The following is a 16953-nucleotide window of genomic DNA, read 5'->3' as shown; positions in this document are numbered from 1 at the left end:
GCGGAGTTCGTCCCCGCCCCCTCACGCTGTCAGGCGCTTCTGCGCTTCCCCGCCTCCAGGCGCGCTGCGGCCCCGGCCACTGGCTGGACGTCCGGATCTCACTATCCTCACTCCATCCGCGGAGCCAATGGCTGGAACCTCCAGGGATTCGTTGGCTCGAGTCACACGCTGCCGGCAATGGCACTGACCAATCATCGTGCGGAGAAGGCGGGGCTAGAGCCCTTATAGGCCAATAACGACAGGAGGAACCAGGCTCACCCTCTAGGCTCCACCCCCGAGCTAGGAGAGTGAGGTTCAGAGGCCACAGCACCTGGCCAAGTGCGGGCGACGGTGGCCCGCGGTCTCTTCGCGAACGTCCAGGTACGGGGGCCGGGAGAGCGACTCGTGCGCGAGGAACGGGGAGCGGGCCGGCTCAGACCCGGTGATCCGCGAGATGGAGAGGAGCGGGGTCAGGTTGTGGATTCGCGCGCTGGGCGGGACGCTGCATCGGTACCGGTCACCGGGGCCCGCAGTAGGTGGGGTTAGGAGCGGAGTCCATGGAATCGGTGTGACGGATTCTCAGGTGCCAGGGAAAGCGGGTAGATGCCGCTTGATTGGAAAGGAACAGGTGAAAACGGATTCCCGAGGGCTGGAACTGGGCGGAGCGTGTTTCTTGACCGGGCACCTTAGAAGGTAGTTGAAGCACGGAGTTGTAAGAGTCTTGAAACTTAGATACACTGCAGGGGAGATAGGAGGTGTTGTGTATGCCGTGCGGCTAGTGGGACTGGGAAGGGCGTCTGAGAGGTTACGGGCGGATGAATAGGAGTTCGTCAGGAGGACCTTACCGAATGCTGTTTCCTTGGGTATGGAAGGAAGAAGCTCAAAAACCTGCAGTGCTCAGAAATTATATGAAGTGTAGGATCGTGGGAATGGGAGAGATGAAGAGCCGAGAGGTCTGACTGGGCCCCTTGTGCTTCTCAAAAGGCCTTAGTCTTTATCTGTGGGGAAGCTGCCCGTTGAACCTTGAGTGTTTTAACCCTAGTGTTTAATGCCAGTATCTATCTAAAGAGGCCGAGACCGAGCATCTCCAAAACACGAGGGCGTTGGTACAACCTGGGTTTAATTTAGGTAAAGTGCCACAGGACAGACATTGGCAGACAGCTAAACTTGAAGGTTTCTCAGAGAATCAACAATAACTTAAGTCTCTTCTTTTTTCCTGAGAATCTAATCAGCCTGCTCCAGAGCAGCTTTCAGTCAAGCAGGTGGCCCAAGGGTGAGAAAACAGAAAAATCATTCTTGTAAAAAGCTTGTTTCCTTTCTCCTCTTTAATTCCTGTTTTTTGCCTTTGTCCAGTTGACAGCAAAGTATCTGTTTCCCTCCTTTGTTTATGGCGGGCAAACTCCTGAATGTTAATTGAACCAAGTGTCTCAACATTGGTGAGAGCTGGAGGACATTAGTCCGGGCAGCTCAGGTGGGAGAGATTTAGAAGCTCCTTTGAGATGATTTAGTAGGTAAAGGTGTGATTCACCCAGTTAGACATTTAAGGAAGTAGAACATTTGGGAGGGGTGGGGAAGCAGTCGCTGAACTTTTGTATGTTGAGTGTGATGGTGCCTCTGAACTGTCTTAGGTGGAGATGGCTGGTGGTCTTTTGGGTAATCAGAACCTAGAGTTTTGGGGAGAGGGTTAGAGATAGAGATGGCAGCTATCAGGGTATCTTTTTTTAAAACAGGAAATGGTTTGCCCATGGTAAGCTTGAATCGTGGCATCACTTGGAAACTTTTCCAGCTTCACTTCTTCCTCAGAAGCTATGCCACACACATGGGAAATTAGAAAACACTCATCTCCTGAGGGGTCTTTTGATCTGCTGTTCCCTCCACTCAAAACATCTCCTTGATTCCCCACTCCACCTTACTGTTTTAATCTGGTCACTTCCTTCTCATGTTCCATGTCTCAGTTGAGATAGCACCTTTCTCTAGAAACTTACTTGCTCTTCTGTGTCTTCAGAGCACTCTGTACATTCTCCTCTGTATTGGAATCACATAAGATAAGATCATGATTTGGTTACTTCTTTGCATTCCTGACTAGATTTTGTGTTTTGGGAAGTTGGGTGAGGGCAGCTACAGCACAGTGACTGCACATAGTAAGCACAGACTGAATATTTATCAGGGTGAATACCTGTGAATCCCAAGAACTGAGGGAGAATTAAAGAATAAAAATATCAAACCTTCCAGTTTGGTTAAGTAATAAACAGCAAAGAATGCTTATTGGATAGGCAGCTAGGAGAGCCTAATGATTTTCATTAGAATAAATTCATTGTAGTGATGAGGATAGAAACTACCTGGGCAAGGTGGCACACATCTGTAATCCCAGCTACTCAGGAGGCTAAGGCAAGAGGATCCCCTAGTTTGGGGCCAGACTGGGCAACTTAGTGAGACCCTGTCTCTAAATAAAATTAAGAAATTTTTAATGTAGCTCAATGGTAGAACACTTGCCTGACATGCATGAGGCCCTGGGATTGATCCCTAGTGCTGTAAAAAGAAAAAAAGAGAAAGATTGCAGTTTGCTAGGAAGTAAATGGGAAATGAGAAAATGAAGACAGCTCACGTAGAATACTTGGTTCAGGAGCCTATAGTAAACTATAGGAAGGATGTCCATTTTATTTATTGTTATTTCTTATTTAAAATAACAGTATAGCATAATGAATCAGTCAGGGTTTCCTCCACTTAACATTTGTATAAGTTCTTTTAAGATTTCTAAACCTCAGTTTTTCATTTACAAAGTGAAGATGACAAAAGTACCTACTTCATGAAGGTGTAGTAAGGATTAAAGTTAAAATGTATAAAGCGTGTAGCACTCTTAGAACACAGATCCTGGAACATAGAAAGTGCTCATTAATTATTAGCTTCTTGTAGCTGCTATGTGCCTGGTCCTATGCAAAGTACTTTACATGTATTATTTCTTGGACTTGCTGAAAGAGCTATTATTTATTTTTGTAGATGATAAAACTTGGGCTCAAGAGAGGTTACCTAACTTGCTCAAGGTCACACTGCATTGTGGAGTTTGGCAGTGACCTCAAGAAAAATGAAGATTGGAATGATTGTCTTATTATGCAACTTCAGAGGACAGTGGAGGCATTCTTGGTGTGGGATGATTGCTGAGTGCCAGGAGTCCAGTGCCAGTGTGGAGAACAGTTCAAGCTTGAAGCCCAGCTCAAGAGGCTATGAGTCCAAAAAGAGAAATGCAGCAGTGGTCTGGGAGAGGTGATAGAGGTTAAGAAAGCTTTTCTCCAGAAAGGAAGACTTGGGGGAATAGGCTCAGGGAAGAGGAAGTTCAAGCGATGAGAATAGGATGGAAAGTGAATTCAGAGACCTGGAAGAAGTTAGCTATGCTTTCTCTTATCTCCCATGTAAAATGGAATGAGAGGTCAGAGTTCAAAACATTTAAAGAACTATTAAGAACTTTTCCATGGTTTTAAAATGATTATTATTGTTTGACTAGAGATCAAACACAGGAGTGCTTTACCACTTAGCTACAATCCCAGCTTGTTTGTCAAATTTTTTGTTTTGAGGCAGGTTCTCACTGAGTTGCGAGAGTCTTGCTGTTGCTAAGGCTGGCCTGAAACTTGGGATCCACCTGCCTCAGCCTCCTAAATCCTTGGGATTTCAGGTGTGTGTCACTGCACTGACGAAATATTTATTTTTTTAGTGGACTGTCATAAATTAGGTACATCAGTGAACATTTTCAGAAGGTGACATTCTTAATAAGGTTTGTCATATGTGTGTGGTTCTGGGGATTAAACCTAGGGACCTTGGTACTGCTCCAGCCACCTCCTGGCTTTATCCTCCAGAGTAGCTGGGATTAGTTTGGGATTACAGGTGTGTGTCACCATATCTTGCTGATTCTTTTTCGTTGTTAACCTATGAAACTAATATTTGTCATATATAATACAACATGACAGTTTTAAAGATGTAAATTGTACAGAAGGTACAAAATGGAAAGTGAGATTTTCCTCTTCTCTTCCATAACACTCCACCCCCTAGAGAGAGAGACATTCTCTCTTTATATAATCTCTCTTTGTAGATTACCACTCCAAATTGTTCCCTTTGTGTCTTTGTGTACATTTTTTAAATTTGTGTGTATTTCTGTGCACCAGCATGAGAGTGCTTAGAGAAAATACCCAAGTATACTTTGTAACCCTTTAGCATATATTGGAAATAGTTTCTGAGTTTGTCATTTGATCTCTGACTTTGGTTATGAGTATCTTTTTATTCTCCAGTCAGAAGAATTTAATTTTTAGGTAGTTATATTTGCCAGGTGTGTGCTCATGCTATCTTATTTTGAGACGGAGTCCTGCTAAGTTGCCCAGCCTGGCCTTGAACCTGTGACCCTACCTCCTCAGCCTCCCAAGTAGCTGGGATTATTGGCACAGGAGTGCCACCATGCACAACTCAGTTGATTTTTTTTTTTAATCACATGTTTAGAACCTGAGAAATTGGTATTTGTTTAATAATTATCCTTTGTATAACTATCAGAAAGTATGTTTTGAAAACTGTTTTTTAGAATTTCATTATTCAGCTTATTTGTTCACTTGTTACAGAATTGTAAGGCTACCTGCTGAGATTTGAAAAATGGCAACAAATGAAAGTGTCGGCATCTTTAGTTCAGCATCACTGGCTGTGGAGTATGTAGATTCACTTTTACCTGAGAATCCTCTACAAGAACCATTTAAAAATGCTTGGAACTACATGTTGAATAATTATACAAAGTTCCAGATTGCAACATGGGGATCCCTTATAGTTCATGAAGCCCTTTATTTCTTGTTCTGCTTACCTGGATTTTTATTTCAATTTATACCTTACATGAGAAAGTACAAAATTCAAAAGGTAAGTATGATGGACTAAAGTATTATAATTAGTATTGGTGAATATTATTAATGTGAATATAGTTTTGTTTTGAAAAACTCTGAATCAGTACTATCCAGTAGAAATATAGTGAAGCCACATATGTAATTAGAATTTTTAATCCAATAAATCTAAATTATCATCTCACCAAGCAATCAAAATAAAAATATGCTTAATGAATATGTTGCTATTTCATGAGTTTTGAAATTCAGCATGTACTTTGCACTTATTTTAACCCATCTCAAAGTGTTCAGTAGTCACATTGTTAGTTAATACTCTATATTGGCCATCACTGCCTTAGATCATTATTGATAATATTTCAGGAATTGTTTATTAAATTGGGCTTTAAGTAGATGGGATATTTGTCTAATTTGGGCTTCTAACATTTCATGTTTAAACTGGACAGCTAGGAGTAGCTCAGTGGTAGAATGTGTACTTAGTTTGTGTAAAACACACACACAACTAACTAGGAAAGAAAGGTATAGGCATTTGTCAGTATTATCTCTCAGTTCACCCCAAACTCTGATGTCCCAACCAATCTTAAGCATATATTTATATGCAAAAACCTTGATCAGGGCTATTGGAAGTTTTGTTTCACTCCCTAAATATTTAAACCATCTCAGGTAAGGGGGTGATCCCAGATTATAGTGTTTGCTTCGGGGTGCTCAATGTCTCTAGAAAGCACACTGTGTAGATGGCTAGGTGGTGAGACATACACAGTGCCTCTTCTCAATTCTAGGCAAAATGAATAGAATAAGCTGTACTAATGCATAGGCTGTAAAGAATTTGCACAAGTGTAGAGAGAGAAAGGATTTATCGGTACTTGGTAAAGCAATGATAGTTTTTGTTGTTGTTGTTGTTGTTGTTTTGTAGGGAGGTGCCAGGGATTGAACTCAGGGGCAGTCAACTACTGAGCCACATCCCCAGCCCTATTTTGTATTTTATTTAGAGACAGGGTCTCACTGAGTTGCTTAGCACCTCACTTTTGCTGAGGCTGGCTTTGAACTCATCCTCCTGCCTCAGCCTCCCAAGTTGCTAGGATTCAAGGCGTGTGCCACCGTGCCCGGTGCAATGATAGTTTTCGATGCCACTGTTCATTGCCCTAAAAAGTCACACCTAACTAAAACCTGAGGGCACATAGTCTTGGTATGAAATAGACACATGAGGGTGTTCATCTGTGGACAGCAATTTGCATTCGCTGAGTGCGTGCATTTTGTGTCATCAGTCTGTTGACTTCATCACATCTCCTAGTGAGCCACTTTTCCTCTCTCAGGACAATGCAAGGGAGTCAGGGAAAAGATGAAGGGAATTAAAAGGGATATGGCCCAAATGAGACTGTCCTACCAGTCTCATTGAAGGTCACATAAGTTCCAAGGTACTTTTAATAAAGGTGCCTTCTATGAAAGATGGAATTTATTTTATTTGTCTGATGAATCTGGGGGTGATTCTGGCTGCTGGCAGGTCATCCATGGATTTATTTCTAGGGCTGATTCACTGTATGGCTGGCCAGGTAGAAGCATCCTATTCTTTCCTTGTTCGCCTCTGCAGTTGACTCATTGATCAGAGGAGGTAATCTTAACAGAGAAAATAAAACTTTTTCAGTCCTGGGTATGTGAATGGTATTAAAATGATATGTGGCAGAAGAAAGAGCAAGTAGTGATCCAGTTAGGTACAACTAGTTCTTTATAAACAGATTAAAAGACTGGGTAGTCTGGCTACAAGCATTGCTTAGCACATCTTCCTTTAATGTTTACTTAGTACTAAGAGAGTAATGTCAAATCAGCACAAGTTTTCCAATATAAAACCACGTGTTAGGGGTTTTTTCACAGTAGAGGGTTGTTTACAACAACAACAAAATGTATCCCAAAAAGTCAGTGTAGGTTTATACAGGCTTCTTTTTTTTTTTTTTTTTTTTTTTTTTTGGTATGGGGTATTGAACCCAGAGGTGCTGTACTGTTGATTTACATCACTATCCCTTGTTATTTATTTTTTGAGAAAAGGTCTTACTAAATTGCTGAGGCTGACTGACCTTAAACTTATGATTCTCCTGCCTTAGCTTCCTAGTAGCTTGGAATCACCATACCTGGCAGTTTTTGCATTTTGAAAGCAAATATTCTGATTAGCATTGAAGTTACAAGATTTCCCAGTGCTGTATAAATTCTAAGACAAAAAGCATTTTTCTTTTTAAAATTGCCCCCCGCAACAGAAGCTGCTAATTGGTAATGAAGTAGTACTAAATACTTTCTGCTTTCCAAAGGAATAGACAACTTGACAGTTAACACATGTGTTTGCTAGTTAGAAAGAAATATTATGGGAATGAAAAAGTGAAGTAGGCCTTGTAGGATCTCTTTCTTTTAGAAAGTCGTACATTGTAATAATTCTCCAAAAATTTTTCTCAAAGATATATGTGCTAAGAACTTCTGAAATCTTTGGCCCTAAAGAAGGTATTCCTCCTAATTAGGGTACAGTTAAGAGATATCTTCTTGGCAAAAATAGAAAAAAACAATATTTTAAAGTAAAATATAGTAAACTTTGATATTGCAGTAGGCTTGATTTTTTATTTTATTTTAATGATCTTTCTAATTAATATAAACTAAACAGTATAGCATTATGGTTTTTACTATCACTGATTAAACTTTTTAGTTTTTATAGCTACCTGCGCATCAGCTTCTATCTAGGAAATTAGAAGCACCTTCGCCACCCCAATCCGAATTTTCAGTTTATTTTGTCCTCAATCACAGACTGAAGTTTTAGAGCAATGGGGCCAAATAACGCTCAGAGCAGAAATACAATTGTAAATTATTTTGTATAATCTCCTCATCTTATTGTTGAGGAAGTGAGCATCCCAGGTTAGTTAATTGGTTAGTGGCAATCTGGTATTAGAGCCCAGGTCTCTGGATTAAATCTTAGATAAAGATTTTTCTTTTGTTGGGAAGATATCTTAAAAATTTCAAAAACAACTGGATCAAGAACCTAGATTTCTGTTGCTAATAACTGTGTAGTCCTGGTCAAGATGGTTGACCTCTTTTGGGACTCTGATGAGCAGTAGTACCCATATTTTGGATATTGTGAGGACATTGTGGTTAAATTTTTATTGGCAGATTTCTTAATTTTTTTTTTTTTTTTTTTTTTTTTTTTTTTTTTTTTTTTTGTGGTGCTGGGGATTGAACCCTTGTGATGTGAAGCAAGCCTTCTACTGAGCTATATCCCCAGCCCAGATTTTTTTAAGTATGAATGTTTAAAGCAATACTACTGATAACTAATATTTGTTGTCACCATCTCTATATAAAACCAAAAGTACTTTTTCTCAAGCAGCCCTTTAAATTAATAGATTTAGTGTTTTGATAATGATTTGCTAAGCAAGTTGGATCCTTATGAGTTTTTCTGAACATCTCATTACATTGATCTCTCTTTTCATCTTTACTTAAAGCTGTGAACTTCATCTTCAGGGAACATCTGAAGTTCTTCCAACTCAAAGTTGAATATAATTCTGCCATTGTATGTGAACAGAATGTATTTATATCTTGGGATAAATACTGCCAGATGCTGGGCGCATCAGTTTGCCTGAGTAACAAAGCTTCTGATGTTGTGTACAGTTGCATCAGTTGGGGTCACCCAGCTGTAATCCTAGCATAACTTATTTCTTTGAAACTTCTGGCAAAAATAACTGCATAATATCTTGGCAGCAGACTGGAGAATTAATTCATTCTGCAGTATTCCTTTGGTTTGTTTCAGATCAGTATAACTATTAACAATTATTTTTTACCTGTTTAAAGTAGCGACAGTAATTGTCAAGAATTTAGAAGAAAGGATGTTGTGATTCCAGAGTCTTAGCTACTATAACATAAAATTCACATAACTAAGATAGAATTAAGGTCTGTTGAAAATAATAAAGAGACTAATATTAAATATTGTGATTTTTCTCTTTAGGATAAACCAGAAACATTGGAAAACCAATGGAAATGCTTTAAAGTACTTCTTTTTAATCACTTTTGTATCCAACTGCCTTTGATTTGTGGAACCTATTATTTTACAGAATATTTCAATATTCCTTATGATTGGGAAAGAATGCCAAGATGGTATGTCCATAAAAATTTGATATTTGTACTCAATTCTGGCTTATTATCCAATTAAATTATGCTTAATATTTAATCTTTATTTGTTTCTTCTAAATATTGGAAGTACATAAGTATTAGGAAAGTAAACGATTGAGCATCTTTTTATTGGGTTTGTGGATTAGTGGTAGAGCACTTGCCTAAGCATGTGTGAGGCACTGGGTTCAATCCTCAGCCCCACATAAAAATAGATAAATAAAGATAAAAAAAAAAAGAAAAATAAACTTGCAGAAACTTAAAGGATTCCTAGGTTTTCTGTATTTTAATGTAATATTTTATTGAAAGGTAAGTTTCGGGCATTACAAGTTTCTGTGGCAGCCTTTATATAATTGTGTACAGATACACATGCTTATCCTAAGAAATGGCACTACATGTAAGTATAAAAATCAATGGAAGATGGGAGAATATGTATTCAACAAACTGCAGATGCAAAATATTTTAAAAAAGAAAAATATTACCTTTACTGAACACTTCTCATTCACTAAATAATACAGTATGGCGATTATTTATATTATATTAGGTATCATTAGTAATCTAGAGATGAATTAAATGATGGAGGATATGCACCATTTTATGTAAGTGGGTTGAGCATCTGTGGATTGTGGTACCTGTGGGGTGTACTGGACACAATTTTCCTGCAGATAGTGAGGGATGACTATGTTTTTTCTACATTCATGGGTATTCATCATATAAAAGAAGTCCTAAGTATTGTGCATGTGTATTATAAATTATTTTTTGCCATTTCATTTCAGTTATGTTCTTTGGTTGGAAAGGTGATTTCACTATTAATCTGAATTTATTTTTTTTTTTTAAATTTTGAAATAGGCTCTTCTTATGTTGTTCAGGCTGGCCTTGAATTCAGAATCCTCCTGCCTCACACTCACAAATCCCACCTGTAGGATTACAGGTGCACCCCAACTAGGGATGCTTTCCTACATTCCCCACCCTTTTTAATTTCTTATTTTGAAATAGCTTCTAAATTTCATAGGGTCTTATTAAGTTGCTGTGCTGGCCTTGCACTTGGAATCCTCCTGTCTCAGCCTTGAGTAACTGGGATTATAGGCATGTGCCTCTGAGCCTGACTAGTGGTCTTGAACTTTACTTCAGGTTATATCATATAGCTGTACCTAGCAGTTTTGAGAATTTGTTGATTAATATGTATACAATTATGTCAAACTGGTAGCTGGGTATTTGGTTTTTAATAATATCTTAAGTAGTGATTCCAAGAAGCCTGGGTTGTTTGAGTTGTTTCATATTCATAATATTACAATATTTTCATCCCAAAGGTGTATGCTTTTGGCAAGATGCTTTGGCTGTGCAGTCATTGAGGATACTTGGCACTATTTTCTGCATAGACTTTTACACCATAAAAGAATATATAAATATATTCATAAAATTCATCATGAGTTTCAGGTATGTTAGAATCATATTTAATGCTTTTTTCTATTAAAGGCAAAAATGTCTACTTTTATTGCCTGAACATTTCAAAAACTTGTTGATGTTTTAGTTCCTTTTGATAATAGCTGTAGTAATGGTAGGGTCATTTAAATGAGATCCCCAAGTAATAAATCTTTAATGTTTAAACTTCTAAAACAGTTATTGACTTAGAGGGTACATGGTGCTAAATCAGGCATCCCTTTCTTGGCAGAACAAATACAAATTCATAAATAAAAACTTAGAGTCCAGGTAGAGTGGCACATACTTGTAATCCCAGCCACTTGGAGACTGAGATAGGAGGATCATAAGTTTGAGACCAGTCTCAGCAATTCAGCAAGACCCTGTTCGTGGTAGAGTGCCACAGGGTTTAATCCCTACTACCAAAAAAAAAAAAAAAAAAAAAAGTTCAAAGTCAGTTGTTTAATGCTATTATCTTAAACCATTAAAGACAGTTTTAAAGATTTTTATATCCCTAGACCTTTTGATTGGTAGGAACAAAAAGATACTTATTGTTGAGAACTACCATTGTTTATATTTGTTGATAGATGTCATTATTACATATAGAAACAATGTAATTTTATAAAACTATGAATAAATAGAATAAATGTCTTAGTAAGGTAGTGAAATCAATTACACATACATATACATGCAGAAGGATTTGTTTTAAGGAATTGGCTTGTGGGATTGTTGGTCCCTGACAAGTCTGAAATCTTGGCAGGGCAAGGTTATAGGCTGGAAATTCAGGTAAGAATTAATGTTGCAATTTTGGGTTCAAATTCCACAGAGCAAGAAGCTGGAAACTCAAACAGGGTTTCTGTATTACACTCCTAAGAATTCCTTCTTGCCCAGGAAGCCAACCTTAGCTCCTAAGGCTTTCAGCTGATTGGATGAAGCCTGCTTTCTATAATGAAAGAGTAATATCCTTTACTCAAAGTCTGTTGATTTCAATATTAACCACATCTAAATAATACCTTCACATAGCAAAATCGTAACAGCAAAAACTAAGTGGTATTAGACCACACAATGAGCATTGTAGCCTAGCCAAGTTGACACGTGAAGTTGTCCATCACAATGTATTAATGAATTTGTGCACTATTTGTTTAGGCTCCATTTGGAATGGAAGCTGAATATGCACATCCTTTGGAAACCTTAATTCTTGGAACTGGATTTTTCATTGGAATCATGCTTTTGTGTGATCATGTGATTCTTCTTTGGGCATGGGTGACCATTCGCTTGATAGAAACCGTTGATGTCCATAGGTGAGTTGTGGTTTCTTTGGGCAGAAGATGGTAAATATATTTATTTTCACAGTGATAAGATTATCTTTATTTCTAAGTAGACTAATAGAAGTTGATCTTTTAAGAACATAATCATGGGATAAAAGTTCAAGTAATTGAGATGTTTTTATATCCCAATGTTATCGTTTTTATAGTATAGAGGTGGTGTATTATTTAGGCAAAATAAATAAAACCATCAACTTCTATATCCTTCTATATTAAACCTAAATCTAACTCTGATTTGAATAAATATATTGAAACCTTTACCTTTCACGGAATAAACTGTTTCTAGCCTCTGCTCCTCAGCACTGATGAAAGCACAAGATAGGAGTCCTGCTTGTAGTATAGACATATTTGGATGCTTCCTTTCTGAGGAAGACGTGATAAATTTTTCATATCAAATGTCATTTTAAATGCTTAATATCCTAATTTTTCATTATTTTAAAATCATGTTCATTGCATTTTGACTTGGGACTTTGAACTAAAACAGGGAGTGCAGAATATCAGATTCTGAGAATTGTTTTTGAATGACTCAAGTGGCAAAATTAATGCTTCCAGACCTAGGCAGAGAATATCTTCCAGTAGAAAAATGATTACCAATATCCCTGTCATTCTTTTTTTTATTCTTTTACTCCTGTCTCCTTCTTGCTCTTCAGCCTCCTAAAGGGAGGGAGAGTTTGGGGTGAGTCAGACTAGTATGACTATAGATATCCCATTTTGGATATGTGGTGAGAAATAAAGGAGGATGCCAAAAGACCATCATATAAAGGGGGCTCTTTTTGAAATCATTTATGTTCATCCAATCATTTATGTTCTATAGAACAGCACACTAGTATTTTAATTAATTGTGGCACATTTAATTTCAACTGACTCAGAAATCCAAAGAAGGTGCTTTGATACTTGATGTTAATTTCATGTAACTTTTCCTAAAAAAATGCATAGTGGTATGGGCTTTTTAACTCCTCTTTCATCCTCTGATGTGTAATATAGAATTTTCATAGATTGTTTTTTAAGTTTTTCTTTTTTCTTTTTTTTAATGATGCTGAGGATAGACTCCAAGGACCTCATGCATGCTAGAAAGTGCTTTGCCACTGAAGTGTGTCCCCATCTCTTAAGCTTTTTGCTTTTTTTGTTTTTAAATTTCTTCAAGTGGTTTCTAAAACATGCACCTTTTTCCATTCAATCTTTGCAAACATGTCACAAATTAAATGATGTAGGCAAAGTGGAATGTTCCTTGAATTAGTTAATGAGCACATGACTTGATGAAAATGTCAGTTTTTCGAGGTGTGTTTCTTTTTCCTTAACAATCTTTGTCATTTTGTTTCAGTGGTTATGATATTCCTCTGAACCCTTTAAACCTCATTCCTTTCTACGCTGGTTCTCGGCATCACGATTTCCACCACATGAACTTTGTTGGAAATTATGCTTCAACATTTACGTGGTGGGATAGGATTTTTGGAACAGACTCTCAGTTTCATGCCTATTATGAAAAGAAGAAGATGGGGAAAAAGACTGAATAAATATCTCTTGTACACATCCCTGAAGATTCACTTTTTCCTGAATTGAAACTGGTAGCTAACATTGCTTCTGGAGAGCAGAAATAAGCATGTGTCTTGGCTGCTAAATGATACAACAACATTAACAACCTTTAAGTATCTTCCTAGTGGGAACTTTTTCTACTTTACATACAAGTTCTGTATATGTAGGAATAAATAAATATATATTTGAGTATAATTTTCATGAGGAAGTTTTAAAGGCCATGTTGTTAACCTTACAAAAAAGTTTTCAGTGATGGAAGAAATATACTCCCCTACTTTCACCTTCCCTAGTAATACCAGAGGCCTGAAGTTGACATTGGTCTTTGGGTCTTTAGGTCTTTTAGATATTTGTCATTTTATAATTTTTTTAATAATGGTCCTGGTCTTATATTTAACTTGAAACATTTATTATATATTTTTGCCTAAAATTGAAATATCATGAATTAAACCACATCAGCTGATAACAGTGAGTGATGGATCCTGCCAAATCAGAAATGGCCAACATCAACACCTTCTACTCTCATTTGGAACTGACGAGTCTGGGGTGAATCCTTCTCTGAAGAGTCATTATTTATTGCAATGCGGCATAAGCATCTATAAATAGTGTTTCTGACTTCAGATATAAGTGAAATATTTTGGTCTAAAGTTTTTTCAAAACTTGAAATTTTAAAAAATATTAAGGAGCTTTATTTCTGTTATTTAACCTTTCAATTTTGTTTATCAAGTTTTCATTAAGGATGTATCTTTGAAATTTTGTGAACTGACTTGCTGTATTTGCACTTTGAGCTATTGAAATAAATGTGATTCTTGTCTGATTATCTGGTTTCCAGTTTTGAACATTAACTGTCAGCTTTTATTATAAGGAAAAGTACAGAAGTCATTAAATTATTGTTTCATAATAAAAGGACTTAGTTCTATTTTTTGAAGTTCCTCACTGTTTCCTGACAGTTTCAAAATGTGTTTATCAGGATTATCTCTCTATTGTGGGAAATTCCATTGAACTAGTAAAGTAGCAGATAATGAAGTCTGTTATGCTTAGAAAATGCATGTTTTTCATGCAGGTGGATGAATGAAGCTAAACTTTCTAGGATTGATAAAAATCTCAAGATTCTAGATTCTCATGTATCAAATGGAGAGTTGGAAACTCTTAGTATATGGTGGTGATTGTAGTTACTGTTTTTTAAACTATGGTCATTTTCTAGGCCATGTTATATAATTTGTACATGCCCCTCTACCTATGTGTGCAGGCATGTACAAATTTGTGAGCTCTTAATTCTCAAATATCAATTTTGGATCTGTGTTTAAATTGGTGCTGTTATAATATTTTTAAAATCCGCCTTTCACCCCCAATATAAATGCAACACATACATCTGAATTAGCAGTAAACGGTGATTCCCTTTCAGCATTTGGGGAGAGAGTGACCTCTACTGCTAGAAATGGTGCTTAACATTCTTTAACAACTTGGTGCTTTCCAGTTCACCTTTTTGTTATTGCTAGGGATTGAAAGAAAGCCTTGTGCAGGCCAAGCATGCACACGACCACTAAGCTACACCCCCAGCCCATTCTTCATACTATTTAGAGCTTCTCAAGCCTTGTTGTATATCCTGAACTGTTGTATGGGCTTCTAATGCATGTTCTCATTTAATCTCTTGGGTGCAATTTTCTCTAAAAGGTAAGAGAATTGGCTGAGAGGGCAAGGTCATAGGTCGTCATTTCTGACTTTAGAAGCTGCATTTGTGGCTATGGTCACTCCAGAGATGGGTAAAAATATCAGGATACTTTTTAAGGAGTGTGGTATTCAAAAAAGGAAGACAGTTCCTTGCAGTAGCCAGCCAGGAAGCATCAAGACTCAGATCCAAGCATGTTACTGCAAAATAGACTTCAAGTAACAGTTGGAAATTTTACAGTTAACATAATTAAAAACAAGTAGTAGGCTATGTTTATATATATGTAGAAGACTAAAATACTAGCTGATTATTTAGACCTTTGGACAAGATGAGGCCCGTGATATTTAATAACAGGCTGTTAGCTCAACTCCCAAATGACTGGGAGCTGGCCTGGAACTTGGGATCCTCCTCCCTCATTGGGACATGGGCTAACAATCTCTTATTAATATCACAGACCCGAGAAACCTAGGGCATTTAAATTCCATATTCACATTCTCTCCACAGCTGGGTAAGATAGTACCTATGTTCTTCACAAAGAGTGAACCCCTCATCTCTGAAGATTTAGTTTCTAATACATTCTTCCAAAAGAGAATTTTCAGCTAATATTCAGAAGAAGGATGTGCCCTTGGTCTAATGAATGCTCTCTGGCAGGTGGCTGACAAAGGCTGTCTTTCTTAGGTAGAATCCCCAGGAGGCCTTCCTGTGTCTTTAAGGTATACACTTAGAGCACTGCTGAGTTCTGAAAAGAGTGAGAGGCTGCAAACTGATACAGGAAATAGTGCCTTCTAACTTAAGAAGATAAGCAATTTGTCTCATGGGCCACATGTGGGTTCACTGCATTCACAGAGGAAAGGGACCACAATAGAATAAGAGCATGTGATAACCATGCCAGTGCTTGAAGCAGACTCATACCTACACGTAGGGATAATGTCAGGGGACAAAGCTGCATATACTGACAGCAGGCCTCACTCCTCTGCTGCTGGTAATAGGTCCACTTCCCAAAACCTTTCCCCTCTAGCCCCAACCTGTTTCCTCATCTATGGAATGAGAATAGCACTTCCTAGGGAGTTTGGGGAATAAGAAGGACCCTTCCTGTGAGTGTGGGATATAATAAATGATAGCTGTTACTTTAAATTCCCTTTAAGGAGGGGCAACAGGCTCACTCCACACTGCTGTCTTTTTATTTATTTTTTATTTTTCTAACCGAGGTCTTATTCTTACTTCAGATGACAGAAATTCCACTCCCTCCCTCAGAGTTCAGTGACACCCCTATTGCTCCTGGGCATGCACCACCGTGTGTTGTTATCTTTAGCCAAAGCCGTCTCTTGCACATTTTGTACTTTCACCCTCTGTACCTTTGCTCAGGCTTATCCCTCAGCCACTGAGGGTTATTAACATGGTCAAAGGTAGCGAGTGGCAAAGCTGGGATTTCTCACTCCGTGTTCTCTCCCTTCTGTCCTCTGTACATCTGGCGTAGTGCCTTGTGCATGCACGGTAGGCGTTCAATAATGTCTGTGATTAAAACTAAGAGAACATAATAGCCAACTTAATGTCATGGTGGCAGTTAAGCTGCCAGCTTAATAACCAATTCAGAAAGTTTTAAGTAATAATAATATAGTAGAGGGAAGAGAGGGCACGAAGAGAAAAGCCAGCCTTCCTTCCTTCCTTCCTTCCTTCCTTCCTTCCTTCCTTCCTTCCTTCCTTCCTCCCTCCCTCCCTCCCTCCCTCCCTCTTTCTCTCTCCCCCCTCCTTCCCTTCCTCCTCACCCCTCTCTGTCTTTCTCTACCACCGAGTTATATCCCTAGCCCTCTTGGCCTTGAACTTAAGATCCTCCTGCCTCAGCCTCCCAAGCCACTGGGATTAAAAGCATGAGCCACCATTCCCACAAGAAGGGGATTCCTGAAGTACATGCCAAGCTAGAACCAGGCATGAAGGCTGCCTGCCTCAATTAAAGTCTGACTCATCTTAGAGCTTTGGCATCTTAAAGTTTGATTTCATTGGCTCAGGTTCTTATGAAATATCCAGTTTGATATATTCT

General features: G+C 38.2%; 1 protein-coding gene across 5 annotated transcripts; it reads left to right on the top strand.

The window, feature by feature from the left end:
• Positions 1-274: 274 nt before the first annotated feature.
• MSMO1 (methylsterol monooxygenase 1) lies at positions 275-14066 on the top strand. Of its 5 annotated transcripts, none has more exons than XM_081269885.1 (7): positions 275-360; positions 3553-3646; positions 4578-4863; positions 8812-8960; positions 10283-10409; positions 11538-11692; positions 13038-14066. In XM_081269885.1, exons 3-7 carry the CDS (start codon positions 4609-4611, stop codon positions 13228-13230), a joined length of 879 nt encoding a protein of 292 aa, XP_081126011.1. In that variant the 5' UTR covers positions 275-360; positions 3553-3646; positions 4578-4608; the 3' UTR covers positions 13231-14066. The 5 variants fall into 5 exon arrangements, with proteins under 5 accessions (XP_081126011.1, XP_081126013.1, XP_081126015.1 ...); XM_081269886.1 differs by lacking the exon at positions 275-360 and adding an exon at positions 376-607; XM_081269887.1 differs by lacking the exon at positions 3553-3646 and having other exon boundaries at positions 277-360.
• Positions 14067-16953: the final 2887 nt, after the last annotated feature.

This window comes from Spermophilus citellus (genome assembly GCF_964194105.1).
Source record: "Spermophilus citellus genome assembly, chromosome: 16".
NCBI lineage: Eukaryota > Metazoa > Chordata > Mammalia > Rodentia > Sciuridae > Spermophilus > Spermophilus citellus.
This window is presented reverse-complemented; position numbering and strand designations above follow the sequence as displayed.